Source organism: Aptenodytes patagonicus, chromosome 1 (assembly GCF_965638725.1).
Source record: "Aptenodytes patagonicus chromosome 1, bAptPat1.pri.cur, whole genome shotgun sequence".
Taxonomy (NCBI): domain Eukaryota; kingdom Metazoa; phylum Chordata; class Aves; order Sphenisciformes; family Spheniscidae; genus Aptenodytes; species Aptenodytes patagonicus.
The window spans coordinates 94,498,162-94,520,393 of NC_134949.1; the positions used below are offsets into that span (position 1 = coordinate 94,498,162).

General features: G+C 39.2%; 1 protein-coding gene across 3 annotated transcripts in view; it reads left to right on the forward strand.

Moving 5' to 3' along the window:
- Positions 1-22,232, forward strand: part of NME7 (NME/NM23 family member 7) — a 93,017-nt gene that overhangs the window by 17,997 nt on the left and 52,788 nt on the right. For 2 of the 3 annotated variants that reach the window (XM_076349422.1, XM_076349441.1), the window contains exons 2-7: positions 1,199-1,306; positions 4,790-4,956; positions 10,212-10,322; positions 12,780-12,830; positions 15,292-15,499; positions 19,033-19,138. In XM_076349422.1, the coding sequence (XP_076205537.1) occupies positions 1,199-1,306; positions 4,790-4,956; positions 10,212-10,322; positions 12,780-12,830; positions 15,292-15,499; positions 19,033-19,138 (751 nt within the window). The remainder of the gene's footprint in view (positions 1-1,198; positions 1,307-4,789; positions 4,957-10,211; positions 10,323-12,779; positions 12,831-15,291; positions 15,500-19,032; positions 19,139-22,232) is intronic. The other variant, XM_076349432.1, reaches the window with a different exon arrangement.

The following is a 22,232-nucleotide window of genomic DNA, read 5'->3' on the forward strand; positions in this document are numbered from 1 at the left end:
TGTTTTGTGGTGGGGTTTTTTTTGTTTGTTTGTTTGGTTTGGTTTGGTTTAGGTTTTTTTTTAAATGTCTATATGTCTATAGGCTTGCACTCACTAGGAAAATGATTATGATTCTTTTCCTGCTGGTGTTCCAGAATAGTCATGGAAACCCACGGGAACCCTTTCTGTCCTGTTGCTTATCGAGCAGTCTTTGAAACAACTGAAATAATGCTGTTTTCTAAAACCTGAAGGACTAAAAAGGCCTACATGGCTTCAACTTGAACTCCCAGTGGTACCTAAATGTTTAAGATGTCTAAGAAGAGTACAGATACATCTAAAAAGTGGAAGCCTGTGACAAGACTGTGCTTACCCTCAGGAGTAGCAATCACATTTAGAGGAGGTGTGGAAAATAAAAATTTAGAGCTCCATCTAACAGCTATCAAATAACTCATATTGCAGCATCAACAGCTAACAAACATATACCACTAAGAGGTGTTAGAACTGCACGTCCACATGCCTTGCATCGCCTTTGTGCTTACTTTCCTGTAGGGGCTTATCATCTGAAGGATGAGGAGTGGAAAGAAGCTACGTATGTAGCTACAGTTTTAGAATTATTGCAGTCTAGCTTTCTTGTCACACTCCTTAGGGGTAGAAGGTGAGTTGTAAATGAGATCGGGCTATCTATGCCTTATGTAAATCTCAGGAAGTTAAGTAGTGAATCAAACTAATGTTGTCCTTAACTTGAATATGTTTATCTCATAATTAACAGGAGTTCAGATATGACTGCTCAGGAAGAAGAAAGTGTTTTCTTGTAGGATGTGTAGAAAATGTGTTAAGATTCCATAATTTAGTTGTGAGCAAACATGTTCTTTTTAACAAATGAAAGTAAATAAAATACTTTCACAAAGTTAAGAAGTCTAACAACAACTTCTACAACAGTCCACGTTTCATGACTGATGAAATCAGAATAAGTTTTGAGATTGCCTGGAAAACTGCCATGCTATTTCCATCATACTTAAAAGATGATAGCTAACAAGTGAAAATATGTCACCAGCTGTGGTAAGCAGAAGATGACATGCAGAGTGTGCAAGTGCATTTACTAGTGATTTTTTTTACTTTTCTGATAACAAATGCAAGGAAGTCTTTTACTTGTGTGTTTTTACATATAAAACATGTATGCTTTCTGTAATAGCCCTTTTCCCCCCTTTTCTTTTTCCAGAGTCAAGATGACAGATTTGCTTTCACTGCTGAATGGTATGACCCAAATGCTTCACTCTTTCGGCGTTATGAACTTCTGTATTATCCAAAAGATGGATCGGTTGAAATGGTAAGAATAAAAGAAAAAAATCTGTTGTCATAAGTGTAATATCCAATTAAATAGTTTGTAAAATGGCAATCCACTGCCTATACCTATTAATTTTCCAGGTAAGGAAAATATAATTTAAGACGTATCTTGCTCTGTTTCTAAAACTAAAAGAAAAGCAAAGATACAAGTTCACAGTGAAGCATGTGGAACAGTTTCCACGTTTATGATTTTTTTTTTTTTTTTCTTAAAGCTTGCTTTGGTATGGAGACATTTATTTTCACAAATCTGTTTTCATTCAATCTCTACTTGAGTTTCAGAATTGAAACTCAGCAACACTGACCTGCTGCTTGAGAAACATAAATTGAAGCTGGGGAATAAGCTTCAGCAGGAATTCCAGAAGTATCTGAAGAGTAAAATGTAAAAGAGTCTTTTCAAAGTAGAGGAAATGGTAAATTGCTCTTAATTTGGTTTTAATGAAAGGAAGGTTTCAGACAGTGGGATCTAAATTTTTCCATCAGTGATGCTTGCACAGACCTTTCTGACTTGTGGTTCATACAACTAATCCCCATTGTTTATTGATAGCAGGTTAAAACAAGCATTTTGCAGTAGCAGGCATATATATAAAAATGTAATATGTACTGTAAAGATAATCCTAATAAACCAACCAATGCTTTGTGCTTCCTTTTAGGAATGGGTGAATGGTTTGGACTAGTCTTTTCTGATTTTTAATGAAGACCTAAGGGTCTGAGAATAGCCTAGATTTGGATATTCACAGATATAAGTAATTTCATTATAAAATTTTAGTTTTCCTGCTATAAATATCAAGTGCAGAAATAAGAAAGCTAGTGGAATCTGCCTTTTCTTACCCAAACTACTGCTCACTGAAACCATGGTACCCACCTGTGTGGAGAGACGTACTTTGCACTTTTTACTGATAGTCTCTTTAAACAAACTCTATCATGATGTTGTCCCTTTTGAGTTAGTTCTTTGTATGATGTCTGTGTGTGCACGATTGTCAAAATGTGAGGATTTTTTTTATTTTTTATTTCCCACAGACAGTTTAGCTAATCAGTCAGGAGCTGTAATAATCTTCCTACACAACCATGTGTAGGCTGGCAAAATTGTTGTTCATTTCACCTAGATGTCTCAAAACCAAGAACTTTCAAGGTGTTCTTGAGCTTCTTAATGCATTCAGCATCAAATACCTATGGCTTGGTAGACTTGCATTTTGCTAGTGTGCTCTTAGGTTAAGATAGTATGGTGTGTACACAGTCACGAGTGTATATGGACTGTGTGTGATCAGGACAGGAGTTAAAAAAGAAAAAATGCATGTAACACTTCTATAGAAAGAATATCTCAAAATCACTTTTGGGGGTGCGTTTGTGAACAGAGATTAAATTTAGAATTCTCTTCTGGATTTTTTTTTTTTTTTATATTTCTGCAGAATTTGGTGATTCTTTCTTTTCTTTCTTTATTACTGCCTAATTCTGCATCTTTTGGTATCTTCCTGAGGAGATGACAGCCCGCTCTTACCTCTGACATATCTGGGGAGAAGGGAGGTAAAGGATATGAGCCAGCTTCTCCCTGCTTATGAGAAAGATGTTTCACCCCCTTTCCCACCTCCCTGACAATAGCTCTCCTTTATCATACACCTCAGCTGAGGGTGGAGCAGAGCTGTTGAAGGCTTGTGTTATGTGAAGTCCTCAGCTTTCCTTTCCTTTCTCAGCCCTTCATGTCTTGGTTCCTGTGAAGAAAAATGACAGTGGGAATAATGAGACAAGTTTCCAGCTTGCTTTGCAGCTGGTAGAAGACAGCATAGGTTTTTGTCCAAGGACAGCAAGCAGCTTTTATGATCAAACTGGATCTCTTGACAAAGAGATGCCCCATCCTCTGAATTTTCCATAGTTAATATCTCTCATGGGGAATTCTTAAAGCCTGAACAACTTTTCTCTCTACAGGAGATTTCCTAAAAAGAGAGAAGAAATCTTTAAAAAGGACAGATTCTTAGCAGAGAACTATTTTGTTTTGGGTAATTTACTTCTACATGTACATGGGCAGGAGGGGAACAGTCTAAACAGTCTTACATTTCTTCTGCTGTGGCTTATCAGTTGCTTTATAAAAAGGTCTATTAAACAGATCCCAAATTCCACTCTAAAGAAGAATTCTTTAACACAGGTAGATGCCTTCCCTCCACCTTTATCTTCTGCTTGAGAAGAGAGAAACAGCTCGGGGTGCCTTTCTAGCAACTGTTAGTGAAATAACCAAGGAAATGTTCAGATTTTTAGTCAAGATAATGAAGAATTTGAATATGGTCAAGACAGTTAATAGGCTTCCTGGCAAAGTCCAGGAAAAAACAGTAGCTGAATTCAAGGGATTTCTTTTTCAGCATGTTGTCATTTCATTCCCTACTGCACTTGAATAGAGGACACTTAGTAGGAGCATGTATGAGGGGCTAAAGACATTCAAGAGGGAAAGATTCTTCCTTATAATCCTGCCTCAGCAGAAGGAAGTATCAAAATAATTTATATACTCTGATCTGCAAAATTTTGGCTATTCTGGAAAAACTTACAATTCTTCTAGCCTTCTAACAGGAGAGAAATGTGTTCACACATTTCAGAACATGGAGGAGTATGTAATTTTGCTCTTAACTTTTTTTTCCTCCAAAATTTGTGGCAATGATATTCTTTCTTTTAATGCTATTCTAGTCTATATACCATTGCAATGGAAGACAGTACATGTAATTCAAGACAGAGAAGGGCAAGTTTGGCCTGAGGAGGACAAAACTCTTCCTTTCATAGGATTCCACTTCCCCAGGAAACTGAAGGCATCCGTAATATCTACATGCAGAGAAGAAACTGTTTAGCAGGTTGCCTTTTGTGCTTTGCTAGCCCACCCAGAAAACTACACATTAACGTCTTGCTTCTTGCTTGGAATGATGATATATAGCTGAATTGTCTGGACAGGCTTTTGAGCTTGCATCTCTAGGCGGTGAGAACCTCTCAACCTAGTGTTGCAATCATCCATCCATCTCTAATCCTGAGTGTTATGCAGTCAAATAAAGCACAGTATCACTGGAACGATGCCCTGAAGAGGAGACCTGCCACAGTGTGTATCTTGATCGTTCCTGGTGTGAGCCATTGGTCTGTGAAACAGCATAGATCTGCCAGGGGGAACTCTCAGTGAGACTGGGCAGAGGTATCCACTAGGCACCTGAACCATTTCTCACAGTTTGAATTAGCACAAGCAAATGATAAGATAAAAAATGCAAAGATAGCTGTCAGCCTGAGACTATTTAAATGGAATAAATTTGTAATTGTGGTTTAGTCTTCTAAGCTTTCCTGGTACACCTGTAAATTCAAAGGGTTAGGAATTAAATCAATTTAGTGATCAGATTCAATCCCACAGTACTGTGGAAATTTCTGAAAGTAGAGTAAAAATTATGTTGAGTTTGCCCACATTTTAAATCTCTTGCTATGGTAGATTTTAATCTTCTTTTCTCTGCAGTATGATGTGAAGAACCATCGCACCTTTCTGAAGCGCACCAAATATGAGAGCTTACACCTTGAGGATTTATTTGTGGGCAACAAAATTACTGTTTTTTCCCGTCATCTATCCTTAGTGGACTATGGGGATCAATATACAGCCCGCAAGCTGGGGAGCCGCAAAGAGAGGTAAGAATGCACATTTTTTTGAAATCTTCCTTTGTGGTTGGGGTTTCAAAGTAGTTGTTCTTTGCTGGAAATGGGGTAAGTTTTCTGTACTATGGGGAGAGGAGGAGATAGCTACAAGTCTGCGTGCAGTTTGAAGTGATCTGGCATACTCATAGCTGGAGAGAAGCGAAGTGGCCCCTGCTTGTGAGCAAACCCATGACTGCCATTGTTACCTGATAAATCTTCAAGGCCAGCTTCTCTGTGGTGTCAGCTGCTGCCTCCTCTAGGTCTCTTGGGAGAGAAGAGGGGGAGGAGGAAAACAGGGGGTCCTGTTCAACTTTTTAACTCCCCCGGGGCAGGCAGCAGTATGATTCTTGTGATTTGTGGATTCTCTCAGGGCAGAATTGATATGGTAACCCTGATGTGTGCTGGCCTGGAATCTTGTGAAACTAGCACCTGTCTCTCTGGGATCTGTGCAGAAGCCTAGTGTCTTACCAATCAGATCTACTCTGTGTTAGTAGAGTCCTACTGAAAACAGTAGGAACAGGAGTGAGAGAGGTCCATTCCCATTCTCCATTGCTTTTCCCACTATGGAGGATTTTTTCTGAGAATTTTTTCAGCATCTCCTAAACTCTGTGTGCATGAGGACAGGAAGAATAGAGTGAGAATGTCAATGAAACCTATCAGCTTGTTTGTTAAGACAAATTTCATTTATAATGGATGAAGATAAGACTCATCATCTCTTTTTGGTTGAAAGACTTGCTTTGGAAAAGACTTTAAGAGCCCATCCAAGAACAAAAATATCAGGAGAGACTTAATAAAATGACAATACGATTAGTTTACATGGATTTTAAATCTGGTTTGACTGCAGTGCAGGTAATCTCTGAATTTGCAAATTAATAAATTTTGATAATTTGCTCCAGCTTTTTTTGAAAAGAACACAGAATATTTTCTTAGGTATGATGTTCCAGTGAGCCCTATTTGCCTACATTCTTGCTTCCTCCTGCTAACTGGGCTTATTTTGAACTCTTTTTGGAGAGTTGTACATAACCAGACATACAGGAAGAGTTGCAAGTTTTAACACACATCTTTGTCTTAACCTCACAAAAACATTGCCGTGGAAATTACTGTCATAATACATTTCCAGAAGGAGTTCTCCTGGTAATTTTTCTCCAAGTTGGGGTTGGGCATGGTGGAAGAGTAGCAAAGGAGGTGGAGAGTATCAGAGGACGGCTTCTGTATATGTGGCTACTCTCTCTGTTCCTCAGTGGAGCCTTGGGTAGATTACATCTGTCTTGTTTATGGTTTTTATATCAATGTAACTTTTTATGGTTGTGTATCTCCTGCTCTGCCTAAACTAGCATAAACCCTGGTGCTGATGCAGTTATACCAAGAAAAGGCAGCGTGTGATAAAATGACATTTTCTTCTTGTAAGGGAAGTTGCCGTCTATACAGCAACACTATAGTTATATCAATGAAGTGGTCCTGGGAGGGGGTGAATTTCTGTCTGCTCTACAAAAGGAAGGAAGGGAATTTATGACATGTCAGCAGTTTGGAAAACATTTTAGGAATGTTGGCTGAAAGATAACATAGATATGCAAGTGGTGTTACATATTCAGAACAGCCCAAAGGAACATAGTGAAAGGTGTCTTAAACAGGCAAGGGGTCTTAAATCCAGTTTCTTCACAGAAGCTTTCACTGGGTAAACAGAGTCATATTAACTGGGTAAACAGGGTCATATTAAAAGAGTCCTTGGGCAAAACAGTTGCATATGAGGTATTTGTCTTTTTGGCCCGTTCCTAGCAGGTTTTACAGCAGTTATTACTTAAATAGATGTAGTAAGATTTCTGCAATACGTGCTAATTCCTAAATAATCTGTAGTTGGAATTCTATTAATAATTTTAAGGATGTTGTATGAGGCAGAGTGTTTCCCCATCTTGCCTTTGTGTGCTGTACAGGATTATCGGCAGTTTAGTTTGACTTTGGAAATATGTTCTTTGGTCACTGAATATGTATGCAGACAGGCTCAGCAAAGGCCTTTGAGGGGAACTGAGGAATGTATATAAAAAATCTTGAATGTTTTGAATTAGGGACCTTTGTTTTTGTCCGTAAAGCAAGTGAATGCGATTCTAGGTACGTGAGGTACAAAATACTTGTGTAAAAAGAGGCTAGACTTGCTCAGGCCCTTTCTAGAATTAGGCTAAAATTATTAAGACAGTTCTATGGAGTTTCAATTTCTACACCTACTTTTCTTAAGTCTTGGGTCAGTTTTTAAATACAGCCATATTTGAGTGGTGTTCTTCCCTGCTCCCCTCCCAGTGTATCATAAGGAAACCATCACAAACAGTGACTAAAATGGGTAAGTAAGCATGTGCTTACTTACAGTGTACCACATAAGGAATCACTGGCGTGGGACAGGGATTTCTGTTTCTGTAGTCTTTCACTTGTGACCCTGGGTGGTTGTAACCTGAGGTAAACATTTGTCTGCCTAGTGCGTCCTGTCTAACTAGACAAAAATTAGAGTCAGTTAATGTCACTGGTTTTGAAAATGGTGTTAGAAAGCTTGTGTCTCAACCAGAAGTATTTGAATTCTTTTTTGATTGAGATATGTTATTCTTAGGCTTCTAGTCATTGACATAATCAGTGTTTCTTCCCCTACAAAACATAAGCTACTGTACATGCAACAGTCCTATTATTAGAAATAAGTAGATGTCAAAAGCATAGTCACAGCATGCTTTGTGCACCATTCCTTTGATCAGTTCCCATCTTCTATTGTTTCAGTAGTCATTGCAGTACTGTTGTACAGTCCCTCTGAAAATGTAAGCAAATGAGCTTAATTTTCATTCTTTCTCCTTTGTTCCCAGACATAAAACTGTTTCAAACTGTACTTTGCAGACTGCATCATGTCAAACCACAAGAAACATATTCCCAATTAAGACTAAAAATAGGGCACATGAATCAAAATCTGATCTCAGAAACAGTCTTCAGCATCCTGAATTATACTTTTCTTATCCTGCATACCTCTGAGAAGCTCACACTGAAATGTTAAAGTTTATATATCAGTGTTAGGGAAAAGATGTTGTAAGAGTTGCTCATTGCAGTTTTTATTAATGTCTTCTAGGTAAATGGCTTCATAATGCAATATTTCATTACATATTGGTAGGAATTACAGTTTTACTAGAAAGGTTGAAATTAGAAAAGTAAGGGACAATTTATTTCTAGCATTAGCAGTCTGTCTCAGATAGCCTGTGTAATAACATAGATTCAAAAAAGTATTCCTCAAGGAAATGCAAACGGCACTGGAGATCTCGTTCCAGTGGTTTGATCCTTACTGTTCGTGGTAAACAACAGAGTTGAGAACCTCTTATGCCAGGATGCAGGTCATGCATTGTGTGACTGGGTGGGTACAAGTCATCGGTCAAGCATGCAGCTGCTCCCCCTCATGTGCCTCGATGCACGTGGCACACCCTGTCATGTGATAAATAAATAATACCACGAAATGAGGTGGAGCTGTGAAATCCTTGGAGAAGAGGGGAACAGGCTACAGGCCGTAGGCTGCATGGAGTATGCTGGCGAACTGTGTTGAATGTTGGCCAGAGGTCAGCCTTTCCTGATCTGAAGATAGGGCTAAACCAACTTTAGTTTGCACTGCAATGGACGCAAGCATAGGCTTGGTTGACTACTCTCATGCAGTTTCTGGCTACACCCTTAGTTCATTAGTCTTTTTGTGTCATATTTCCCAAAGGATCTGGGCCTAAGCTGGTCCATGTATACGAGCTTCCTGATGCTTGAGAAAATCTCTCTTTGTTTCTGAGCTCTGAAGGTCATCTATGTCTATCCCTTAATTTCAGATGAAATGTCACGTACGTTCAGATCTTCCTCTTTACATTTCCCCGTCCTAACACCTCCCTTCCTTTAGATTTGCTGTGAAATTGGTAGTCTGTCTGTTCCCAAAGCATCTGTCAATCTGCGATCACTTAAGGTTCAAAGTAAATGTAGTGGAAGTTCATCCATCTCCTGTAACCTCAGAATATTTGCCCTGGCTAGAATATATTGCTGCTAACCTAAAGGCTGCTTTCCATGCTATGCTGGTATATAAAAAGAGAAATTTGCAATTATTTGCCTTTCACTTAGGGAAGTACTGCAATAAAAAAAAAAAAAAAAAAAAAATCTATCTTCGGTAGCCTTCATTATTGGAAACAGTGTAAAAGATGGAAAGAGCTCTTTAGGATTGTTAGAGACGTGGAGTTTCTGAGATGCGGGGTTGAATAAATCTGTTGATTTGTAAGCTGAGCACATTTGAAGCTGACTCACCTCAAGATGAATGCAAATAGAAAATGCCATTTTACAGACCTTCTTTTTGTGCTTGTTATTTTTAATTAATAATATGTTTAGTGCTGATGATGTACTTGGTGCTATGCAAAGCACACTAATAAAACAGTCCTGGCCTTGGGGATGTACAGTATAAAAAGATAATTATCGAGAAGACAGGATGTACTTGGAAACAAAGATGTGGGGGAGAGTATAGAGATTTTTTGGGTTGGTCTCCCTTAGAATGTAGCTGTCAGTCAGTATAAGAGACGTAATACCTCCTCTGCCAACCTTTTATTGTGTCTATTAACAGTGTCAGCTATTTGGCATGCAAATTGTATACCATGAGGTGTTTGTACTGTACCAAGCACAATAGGACCTTCTTCTCACTGAGGCCTCCAAATATTTTAAAAGTAATAATAAAACAATCATTTCACATTGAGTTTTATGGAAGAGGCACATGTTTAAGTAGTATTTTAAATAGAGAATTTTAACAGCTTCATTTTTATGTACGTAATGATTAACATTAGGAAAAAAGTGAGCTGAGCAAGTGTAGGGAGACATTAACAAATCAGTTGTATTCTAACCCAGAGCCATGAGTGAGGAGCTGTAGAGATACACACTAGCTAAGGAAGAAGTGGTCAAATTGTTTGCTCTGAGAGTGAAGGGAGAAGCCAGTAAATAATGACTGCTGGTGGAACACTGTGGGCCAACTTGGGTTAGAAAGCTGAGGAAATTGTAATGTGCAAAGCTCGTTCTTATCAGAATAATGCCTTGCACAGGCATTCAAGAACAGCATAGAAATTGATGAGACACTGGGACTAGGATGTTTGACTGTGGCAGAATTTCTCTTTGATGTGATGTTTTTTTGTGTGAATGTGAACTCAACATGCACACCAAATGCTGTAAGGAAAGTAGTGTTGGCTGTATCTCTCTACTCTTTTTTTTTTTCTTCCCCCCCCCAGAACGCTGGCTTTGATTAAACCTGATGCAATGCCTAAGATTGGAGAATTAATTGATATCATTATTAATGCAGGATTTACAATAACTAAGGCTAAAATGATGGTGCTTTCAAGGTAAGGAATTTTTAAGGTTAGCTCTATTGTATCTAAATATTATTTTTGCAGTTAAGAACGTTCTCTGAAGCTATCCTGTGTTGTTCCACACATCAAATTCATTCCAGTGAGTAATAGAGGGAAGACTCATCAGTTTCATAATCATGTAGGTTTCTGAAAGCATGTAGAGAATTAAGCTAAGTATTAAAAAGTTCTGTTCAAATGAGTATGGGTGATTAAATATGTAATGCCTCTGTATGAATCCAAGGTGATTACCATAGCTTTAGCAATTCGGCAGTGTTTACTACTGAGATGTCTTTATGTCCTCACCTCATGGCTTCCTGATACAAACCATATTGCTGATTATAACAGCGTTGTCTTTAAAGTAGTTGGTTGGTTTGCTCTCAGTAAATCCGTTGTCTTAATTTGTGCTCTCAGAACCCAAACTTGTTTGCTTTTTAATGACGAGGTCCCAGGCAAAGCAAGTGATCTTCTGATGTTGTTGCAGGGTTGAACAGATTTTACTCATGCATCTTCCTAATCACCCCCCAACCTTCACTGTTCTCCACTTATCTCATTGAGCCACAAGATTTAAAAAAAGGCATGCTGCAGAGGAAACAAAACATAATTAATTTACCCTAGAAGACTTCCCCGAAGTTACTGCACTATTTCTCCATTGCTGCTTTGCCAAACCTGTTCATATACAACGTGTCTTTGAAAAGAAAAGCTATCTGTCTTACATAATACCACTTTCATGTGTTCTTATGGTTTCTGTGTGAGGTCAGGAACAATTTTCCCCTACCTCAAAACCTTTTTGGCTTTCTGAAATACTGATAAAACAACTATGTGACTTTCTCCTCTTGTCTCTGCATTCACCTGCTGCAATGTTTGATGATACTGGCCCCAGATCCTCCCTCAAACAACTGCAGTTTGTGAGTTCAATCAGGTTTCTAATGTTGATTCACAATTCACAGTGTCTTTCAAGCCAGCTTTTTTTGGCTTGCTCTCTTGCAATCTGAGAGATTTGATTCTAAAGTGTTGTGTTGGGTAGTTCTTTATTTCAGTGTCTGTCTGAGAACTTGAACTGTTGAGCCAAGTCATGTGCTTTAGACTTAACTCATACTGAAGGGAAGAAACTTTAAGACTTGACCTTTTATTGCCTATTGCTATATAAAAATTTCTGCTTGTCTTGTGCTTATTAATAATTATTTTCAATTATACAAGATTGGGCTGTGATACTGGATATATTTAAAATAATGTTTTCAGTATTTGTGGTTTCTCTGCGTACTATATACTCTGTTTCTTGGGACTGTGCCATTTTAAAATGATAGAACTATGGCTTTGCCAAAGTCTTGTACCCTTAGATCTCCGCAGGCATGCTTGTTCAAACCAGCATCATCATCTACTGCTTTCTTTAAAGGGATTATTACTGACATTAGTCTGGCAATCACTGTTAAGTAGATTCATGCTTTCTGTAAAAATCGTAGCCAAGATATGAAAGTGAGGGCAGGCACGTGCTTTGATAGGTCAGCTCTCTAGTCTCTTCATTTAATCATACGTCAATTCAGTCTATTATTCCCAAATGAACACTGTTTTCCATTCTTTAAAAGCAGAGAACTAATGAGAGGTGAAATGAAAAAGGAACTGTTATATAGCACAGCTGCAGTTTCGTATTTATTGCAATAGGAATTCTTAACTGAGTAGTAGAGCTCAATTTGTTTCTGAAATACATCCCTCAAATATTTCTTTGCATTCAGAAATGATAATACTTAATCTGTTTGCATACCTTTTTCATATTTGCTTTCCAAAATTATTTGGTGAATTAGTTTCAGAAGAGGATTTTCTGGTGAAATAGTGAATTGTAAGCAAAAACTTTAGGCTGTTTGCAGAGTGTAGGTTTGAAGCTTGAGATTGCAAGAGTTCCTGTGACTAGCATAATTTTTAAATCATGTTACTGCCTTAGTTATGAAATGGAAGGAAAGCATATTAGCTGTACGGTCAATCAAAATCTTTTGAATTTTGAATGGCTCATACTTACACTGAACTGAAAGCAACAAACCAGGAATTATTCAGTTCCAATGAGCAGGTGGTCATTTTGATAAAAAAGCTGGAGAAAGCTGTGACTGTTCAAATATTTGTCAGGGTTAGGAAAATTAAATTCTTCTTAGGTTCTTCTTGAGGTTATTTCTTTCCTCTGGCAATATTGGGCTTAAGTCTGGACTGGAAATGGGAGAGAGATGTGAAAAGTTCCATTGCAGATGACAGAATCGTGCCTTTGTTCATACTTGGAATCTGTTACTTGAAAAACATGCAGGTCATTTCTTTTAGTAAAGAGCGCGGCTTGAAGTGAGCAAAATCATGGAGAGCAGAAAAAATCAGAAGATAGTTTGTGGTTTTCAGGGGGATTTATATATATGTGTGTGTGTGTATATATATCTGTATCTATACATCTGTATCTGTGTCTTTTTACTCTTCCAGAAAAGAAGCAGCTGATTTCTACGTAGACCATCAATCAAAACCTTTTTATAAGTAGGTATATCAATTTCACCTTGACATGTATTAAGCTTTTTTATTGAACGCACAGGATTCATTTACAATATTTGGTACTGCAGGACCATGGGAAAATCAGAACGTGTCTTAGTTGAGTGGAGCCCTTTGCAAAGTATGCACCTTGTTCATCTTCCTCCAGGGACAGATCCTTATTTCAGCTATTCAGGGTTTAACTCACACTCTTTACAGCCTGATGATATCAGGAGAATGTCTTTGGTCTCTCAGAAGTGAAAATGCTCCTAGCAAGGCGAAACTTCAAAGCCAAGAGAAGGAGCATCTTCAGGATCAGGGTGGAGCTTGCAGGTAATGAGAATTTTGGGGAAACGCTTAACTGTGAGAATTGATTTGGTAGCAAGTACCCCAAATCATAGGTAACTGAAAGAATAGTGCATGGGCAGTTATTTACTGTACTGTTACCCTTAGACAAAATGTCAAACTTCCACAACACTAGACTGCTCCACCTAACATGAAAAACCTTAGTCTTTCCATAACTGACCAGATTGATGCTTGTGACCCATAGATTGTGTCGTTTCTACTTTGCCTGAAAGTGCCAACAAACAACTTTCTTTTCCTCCCTCTGGATTTGGCAGTCTGCCTCTTTTAGGAAGAGGATGCAGCTCTGCCTTGTGTTTTTCAGCCATGTTGGAACCTGAGTTTGCACTGACTTGGTCATAAGACCTGGTTTCAGTACTGTCATGAAGTGCTTGAGTATTAGGATCTGCCAGCTGCTCTCCTGCAACAGCAACTGATTTATTGTGGGTCCAAACGCAAGCCCTTCATAGAGACGTGGCCCCAGGCTATGTCTGACCATGTTGGAGATCAGAGGAAGATTTAGAATTGCCTTTTCTTTGCTGAGTTAGCCTGCTTGAATATGGTGATAAATAAGCAAGAATTTTGCCTGTAGTGTTATTTCACAGATGTCTGTCTACCCTAATGGTAATTAGCTGAGGAACTGTAGCCTTTGTCCACTGTGATGTGCCTGTCTCCCATCCTACAGTCCTATTGGCTACATCTTCTGTATAGGATTTTTCTCTAAATTAGAAACAAATAGTTATAAAGCATTACAAATCAAATGGAACAAGAATCTTCAAGGCAGTGAAATGCAAAATCTCTGACTCATTTATATTTAGCATTGTATTACTTGTCTTTAAATTCAGATTTAGTTTGCAAGTTCACTAGTCAATGTAAGTCTAGTGAATAGTAGGGAAAAATAGCAATTTGACTTGTTTGGAAAAGAATGTTTTTCGTATTAAAGAATTTAATTTTTAAAATGTATTTAATATTCAGGATTAGTCTGCACAGTAAGCAGTGCTGTAGAAATTGCTTTTTTTCTTGGCTGTATGTATGTGTAAGCCATTTAACTGTATCCTAAACAAGCAGTCTCTGACCAAAAGAACCTGGGTTCCAATAGCTTTTCCCTGTGTGATTTCTTTATGTTTATGTAACTTTTTATAGTTTTAATATTGTTCCTTTAGCAAAGAACTAGTAGTATTTCTCTTCTCTTCTTGCCCACTGAGCGTTGCATAAATGATCATTAGGAAGCAGATGGTTGGAGAAGCATACACATCCACAATTATAATTGTGTAAAGCTCTTTTTTTAAGAAAGTAGTACAAAAAGCATTGAGTCAACTTTCTCCTTTGGTTCTGTCCAGACTACACAGTGAAAAGGCAGGCTTCTTGGTATGCATGTTTTGTAAAGATATAGAATCATAGTTATGGTGTTTTGTTTAGTTTTTAAATAGAATGTTTGGGTTTCCAGTTTTGGGTGATTGTTTTCTGTGTAAATGAGGTGGTCAGGACAGGAGGCAGGCTGCTCCTGACAATCTCTTCTCCTTACTCAGATTCATCCCATTAAAATCAGTTGACTTCTGCTTATGCCAGGATGTGATAACTCACTTTGTGGTTCAGTCCCCTCTCCCCCGCAGACTTTCCAAATCTTGCTTCTCCCTTCTCTCCCACTTCGGATTTTGGCTGGGCAAAATCCACGGGAGAGATTGATGGGGCAGTGGAGCAATCCATCCTGACAGCAGTGCTGAAGTTGTGTCGGTGGGGAACACACACAGGTCATGTGTGAGAATCCTGAAATCCTGCTGAGCAGGAGAGACATGCTTAGGAATCATTCCTGTCAGACAAACGGTTAGCAGGGTCTGTTTTGCTGTTGCCAGTACTGATCTTTTAAAAATTCTTTTGAAATCTAACATACTACACAGTAGCTTGAGTGAGTTTGTATTGTCTGGTTCTTTTTCTACAACCATAATAAGAAGGAAATGTCTGCACATGACCTAATCCAACCTCCTCCTCAAAGCAGAGCCAACTTCAAAGTTAGATCAGGTTGCTCAAGGCCTCATCAAGTTGAGTTCTGAGCATCTCCACTGGATCATATAGTTTTGTTGGTTTTAATTTGTAGTGTGGATCACCATGTACTGTTTCCATTTTGCAGTGAGCTTCTCCAGTTTATAACAAGTGGTCCCATTGTTGGTATGGAAATCTTAGGAGATGATGCAGTTTGTAAATGGAAAACATTACTGGGGCCAGCAAACTCTGCAGTGGCTCAGACTGATGCACCAGACAGCATTAGAGCGAACTTTGGACATGATGGCCTAAGAAATGCAGCTCATGGCCCAGATTCGGTTGCTTCAGCTGCTCAAGTAAGTTTTTGACTGTTTGTTGACTGAGGTTTATTTTTACTTTATCTGGTAACGGCTGGGTCAGGAATTCCTCATTTTTTTCCCCACTTGCATTCAGAACTAGTTTAGATATTCTTCATGGATCCTTTTTAGCATGGAAAAATAAACTGTCTGAAAACAGAAATCTTGTTTATTTCTGTCATGAAGGGGAACTGTGGGCACTTTGGTCAGGAGAGCATGCCTGGTCATTTTTAATGTCTTCTGTACATCACAAACATTGAGTTAATTGCACAGTCTGTGTAATCTACCTATAGCCTACCAATGTTGGTCATAAAAAGAAAGGGATTAAACAATTAAATCCTTTTGTGCCCTACTGTGTTTCGCTTATCTGTTCTCCTCCACAGTCCTCACTAGTCCTCTGCCTGCAGCCTACTTTCCTCTGCTGTTATTGTTCAGAATGAATAATTATGAAAACAGGCCACTTTGTAGTGCTTTGTGTTTTGAGAGGTAATACAGTGGGCTTGGCTTTGAGGAGTTTGGTTCTCTTTTGCTTTGTTTGCAGTGTGTCTTTCCTTAGTGCTAAGAAAAAAATCCTGGGACTGAGTGATAGGTATTACTAGCATTTCTACAGAATTGAGGTGACTATTTGTGGGTGTTGTTGTGGGGTAGATATGCTGATAAATCGTGGGAAGAATAAGGTTTACCTGATGATTGGATGTAAGGAAAAATTTCTTTACTGAAAGAGTGGTTAAACATTGGAACAGGCTGCCCAGGGAAGTGGTTGAGTCTCCATCGCTGGAGGTATTTAAAAGACGAGTAGATGAGGCACTTCGGGACATGGTTTAGTGGACATGGTGGTGTTGGGTCGACGGTTGGACTCGATGATCTTAGAGGTCTTTTCCAACCTCAATGATTCTATGATTCTATGATTGATTGGTATTGTGCTGTGGTATCTTAGCTCTGGACCAGCAGGGAAAAGATACCAGTTGTTGCTTCCTTGATCCTAGTCTTTCCTCTATTTAAATTGGAACAGCTGCTATAGCACAGCTGGAGAGAGACGTGCCCCGGAATACCTAATAAGCTGCCAAGTACTGTAGACTAGAAGATATACGTAGAGACTATATCCTGGTGGTGAGGACAGATCTCGTCAGCCTCTTCTTCTGGCTGGCTGTTAGACTGCGTGGCATAGCAAGCTAACTGCAAAGTGAAGGCGGTTTTCTGCTGGTCAAGCACTCATCTCGCTTATCTGCACCGTGCCTGGGCTGCTGGATCCTCTCCGTGTGCCTCTGGTTTTGACAAGAAATCATATGCTGGACCTGAAGTACTTTTTCTGGTGGCAGACTTGATGAAGATGGTACAGAGTCAGAAAGAGTTTGGACAAAATTGATCTTTTCTAATGAAGAGGAATTACAGTCAGAAAAATCTTTGTAGTTCTGGTTAAACAGCTAGATGTCTTCATAGATAAGGGTGAAAGTTTCTCTTTGTTCCTGTGTACTGCCATGACAACTGTGCCAGCTTTTGAACTGAGAGTGCAGGAAAGAGTATCTATTAGCATAAAATTTTTATTAGAAGCATAAGTATGTGCTTTGGCTTAAGTTTGTTGTTCTTTTTGCATTTCATTATTTTTGAAATGCTGTTTGAAGGCCCCATTCATCTGCAGCATTTTTATGACCGTGGGATTATTTTGCTGAATTTTTTCAGATGTGTGTATTGTTGTGGTGTTACTGATACCAACCTTCAATAAATCAACCAAAATTGTGAATTTAATACCCCTGTGCCTTTTTTAATTTAGTAGGCCCAGTATTATATGGCTGTATAGCAGTTGCCATGGAACCTAGTTGGCTGCACCTTGCAGAAGCTTTGCTGAAAAGAAAGAAATATAAGATAAAGGGACCTAAACAAACTTTTCTGAAGGAGAACTGAAGTCTCAGCCACATTTAATGAATGTATTGTAAACTGAACAGTTAGAGTGAAAGACTGCGTTGTTCTTTTGGGGGCTAAATGACAAGTGAAAGTATGCCTGTGGTATACTCTAAGCTGGTGTCTCTATGCAGGCCAAATTTTGGAATTTCTTTAGATCAGGAATAGCGGGAAAGGAAAAGAATTTTCTTTTTAAGGCTCCACTTGGTTATAGTTTGGCATTTCATTATCTTAGTCCTTCAGCATTATTTAGTTACTTTACTTTTATGACTTTTAATGGATAAAACAAAGTATTAAATATTGTAAATATTTTGCTGCCTTTTCCTGGATGCTTCTTTTAGAGTAAACATTAGTTAACAGAGTGGGACAAGGTCTTTGAAGCATGCAGCATTTTATCAGTAGAAGGATGTAGGAAATGAACCCTTTTGTCTCAGACATGCCCACTTAAAATGTGGGTTACTTGCTAGGAGAAAAACAAAAACCATTTTCCCTTCTATTGAAAGATCCACTAGTTTGAATTCTATAATTGTTCAAGTAAGAATTACAGGAATCGTCAGAGTGCCATGAGCTGAAGACTGGGAGATAGCTATGTCTATTCCGTCTGAATTGAGCTAATAAATTAAATGAGACAATTCCAGGAAATGGCCTTTAGCACTGCTACTGTTACACAGGAAAAAAATCAGATAGATTTGGTAGTAGTATTTCCAGGATGTTATTATTTCCCTTAAATAGAAATTTATCAATTCTTTTACTGAATTTGACCAATAGGTCTGAAATGAAATCTGTGTTTGGAGCATTTGACTAATGTTAATTGGCAGATTGTGTAACATATGTGAATAAATGGTATGGAAAAAGTGTGAAGCTGGCAGTGAACAATGAAAAAATACACTGAGGAAAGAAACCTGGCTGTCAAGCTCACTCCAGTATGGTCTAAGACCCAAGCTATATGATACTTGAGTAGTAGTGATGGTGGGAGGAAAGGAAGTGATTGGAGGCAAAGAGGTTCTTTTGATTCATCCCAGAAATCAGAGCAATTGAGTTCATCAGCTTCAATTCAGTAAGATTAAAAAAAAAAATAGAGTCAATAAGGCAGGAGGAGTGAGTCAACAATTTTAGAGAAAGTTTAGTTGTTTAAGACAAAGGGAAAAATTGTAAACAAATGAGATGGAGGTCAGTTCCTCCAGTGAAAAATGGATGGTAGTTGCATTTTTGCTCATATAGTGGAATAGATGATGTGAAAAGAGGGAAGATAAAATATGTGTATATGGGAGTGGATTTGGGAAAGATACTGAGGAAAGAGAGAGAGAATTCAGAAAGCTGGGAACACCTCTACCAAATGATTGTGGCAGCAGCATTTTGAATGCTCTGAATGGAAACGGATTGTGTTGCAGAAATGAAAAGAAAGACATTGCAAGAAATATTCAAATCTTGCTTTTATGATTGTAGCAATGGTGCCAGAGAGGGAAAGATATATTTGAGAGAATATTATAGGGAAAAAGCATTTGTAGCACAAAAATCTATAATTAAGGTTTATCTTCTGTGATTATGGATACTTCAGATGTTGTTACTTATGATAAAAGCTGATGTATGCAGCTAGATCAATCTAAAATGTATTTAATTACAATTGTTTTCAGGAGCTGGAGTTGTTCTTTCCCTCCAGTGGAGGTCGCGGACCAGTCAACAGTGCAAAATTCACAAACTGTACTTGTTGCATTATTAAGCCTCATGCAGTTAATGAAGGTAAGCAATGAAGATAGTGGAGATGAAAGCAATGTGTGCTTCATTGTATCCATGATCATTCCTGTGCCCTTTTTGGGAGAATCAGACTGCAAGAGCACAGGGTATATTTCATAGTACATGCAAAAGTATACAGATACATTGTCTTTCATACACCTTTAGTATTTCTGCAGTTCAGTTCCATGTGGAGTGGGTCTTGTGCTTTCCATGTGGATACTTGTTAATTTCAGAATAAGAAGAGAGGTGAAAAAAAGAAGGATAAAAATATACATGAGGTTTGATGAATCTTACTGTGACAGCTTACCATGTCCTTGCTCCTGTCTGCCCACCACACTCATCTGCTGGAGGTTAGCATCCTCACAGCAGGGTGAAAGCAGGACACCTGGCCATATTGCAGGACCTTCCACTCACCCAGTAACACATTGCATTAAAACTACTCGCAAAGGGAAATTTGTGCTGATATGAATCTTGTTCTGCTAAATGCAGTGGGGATGGAAAGTAGAAGACTTGTTTACTCTAGGAAAGTGAGCCAAAGACCTAAAGCATTTGTTGGACTTCATGATGCTTTCTGTGCTGGAGAATGCCCTGTGAGCTCACCACATGAGTATTGGAAATGTTTAATGCCCAACTGTTACCATGCAAAAATAATCTCACTTTTGTGTCTTGTACTTAGATACAGGAGCATGTGTAGGAGCAGTGAGTGCGGTAAAATATTTTGGCTCTGGCACTGCAACAGTATTTTTGAGTGCCGAATAAACATTGCCATGTGAAAGCATTGAGATTTTTCTTAGTAGGATGCAGAGCATGCTGCAACATTTTAATCACTTCTCTGTGGATAGCTGAAATGGAAACAGCAGAAGTGGCCGTAGCAGTTTCCAGGCCTTTCACACCTCAAGTGGGATGTCTGGAGAGCTTGCTGAAAAAAAATGGCTTTCACAAGAAAGTCTCTCACACTCACTGCTGATAATATGCCTGTTATCTCTTTGAGGCCTTGCATGGTATCTGCTACCGATAAGTCTGCCATGCAGCAAAGACAGAGTGATGTTTCTTTTACAGAAACATGGGCAGCAGCTGGGACTATGATCTTACCTAGCTAAATGTTTGCAGAGGACAAACTTTTCCGTGGCAGGATTGTTAAGGTCCTTAATTTGATTGTGAAAATAGCAAAGTGGATGGCTTGGGCTGTGCTTTCGTATACTTAAGATATAATTTCTATTACATATGGGGCCTCAGACTCTCTCTTAGTGACCTCAGGTTGTCCCTTCCTACTTTTAATCTTCTTAATTTCTGTAGATTTCAGTGTGCCCTGTCTGTTACTTTCTTTCTTTTTTCTTGAACCTCAGAATTTTTCTGAATCACCAAAGGACAAATTCTGGCCCTGTTTGCACTCCCCTCTGGGAGTGTGAGTGTCTGGAGGAGGTGGGGGTGGTGAGAGAGAGAAAGAGGTAGGGGTACAGATAAACAGAAAATGTAAGCGCACACTCAGCTTTGCAATGTGAGCACTAGAAAGACTGGACTAAAGTTGAGTTTAATATCCACAATGTAGTCCTTTCTCTCACACCACAGAGGGCTGGAAAGGCAGACCACAGCTGCCAAACAGCAACTAAAATTTGAAAGACAAAGCATACCTTGTGTGAGCATTCTCCATCCATACAGCTTTGATTACTACCCTCAAGAGAATGAAGAAATAAAAACTGAATTTTCTTTTCTAAGTCAGCAAAGCGTTTTATCAATTTTAAATTAATATCAAGAATGATAGAATTCAGGGACTAGCTATGCTTTTACCTTACGAAGCTCTGTTGTTCCTGCCTGTTTTCTCCAATGTTACTTTGAATGTTTCAAAAGCCACAGGTGCTGCATCTCTTACAGACATTATAAGACTGAGGAGGTCTTGCAAAACTTCCCAGAAGTCTGGCTTCTGACAGGGAGTTAGGGAAGGGAAGAGTCACTGTGGCTGGGCGGTGGCCTCCCTCTTTGGCTGAGAGCACTGGTGTGGCTTCATATTGCAACTGGACTAGTTCCAACTCTCCAACATCAGCCCAATGGGCCAGGAGTGTCGCAGGGGAGAGGATTTGGCTTTCTTAGCCTGTCCTCTTCTGTCTTCTTTATTGTTTCTCGTATTCTTCTTCAGCCTATTTTTGTCAGTAACATCAAAAATATCACCGAGTGGCATCTCTTTTGGTACACTTGGTCTTCTTATAAAGCACTTTGCATCGTCACGGTTGGAAGAACCATGCACAACAGAGTAGAGAGCTGTGCGCTAGCTTTGCAACAGTTTTTGGAAGTCTTAATTCTGAAATTACTCCCTTACGATTAAACTACCTGTTTTAAAGTTGAAGGAACATAGCTTTTGCCTCCTATAGATTTTAAAACTTTTAAAGTTTTGAGCATGCTATGTGGCAGTGGCAGGCTGTCTCTATGGAAATGCCACCATTCCTCCTTCCCTTTGCAGACTGTTTTGGAGTCAGGGAATAGCATGCTGAAAGGGTTTGGGGAGACCAAACAATCTGCTCAGGAGAACTCCCAGCTGCCTGTCTGAAACAGGCAGACAAGAAGGGAGAAGCCCAGCTTTAGGGATTAGAGGGCAGAGACATGGCAGTGGAGCAGGCTGGCCCCATGGATTGTGCATCTGTAGGCAAAACGTTTGAGAAAGGAAGGGCTGACCTATTTGGGCTCAGCGATCCGTGACAGAGCAGGGAGGCCCTGCTCATCTCATCTCCCTTTTAACGGCTGTTAGCAGCTGTGTTCAGTGATACCGGGGACGTTCTGGTTATACCAGCAACATCTCCTGTATCTCAGTTGAAGTAGGTGCTATAGCAACTAGTGAGCTGCCCTTTTGGCAAAATTGCATGTAGGAGACTGCGCGGTCTTAAAAATAAGCACCTTGCTTACCCCCAGCAACAATGCTTCTAGCTGTGGCTGTACACCCTGCTGTTTCTGGTGGGGAGAATGTAAGTGGAAACACAGCAGCTGGAGAAGAAAGGAAATCCTGTGTGGCCATCAATGTGAAAAGGTGGTTTGGCAGAGGCATGGAAAGGAATTTATGTGGGTCAAAGCAGCAGAGCCTCTTATGCATTGCAGATTTGATTTGTGCTCC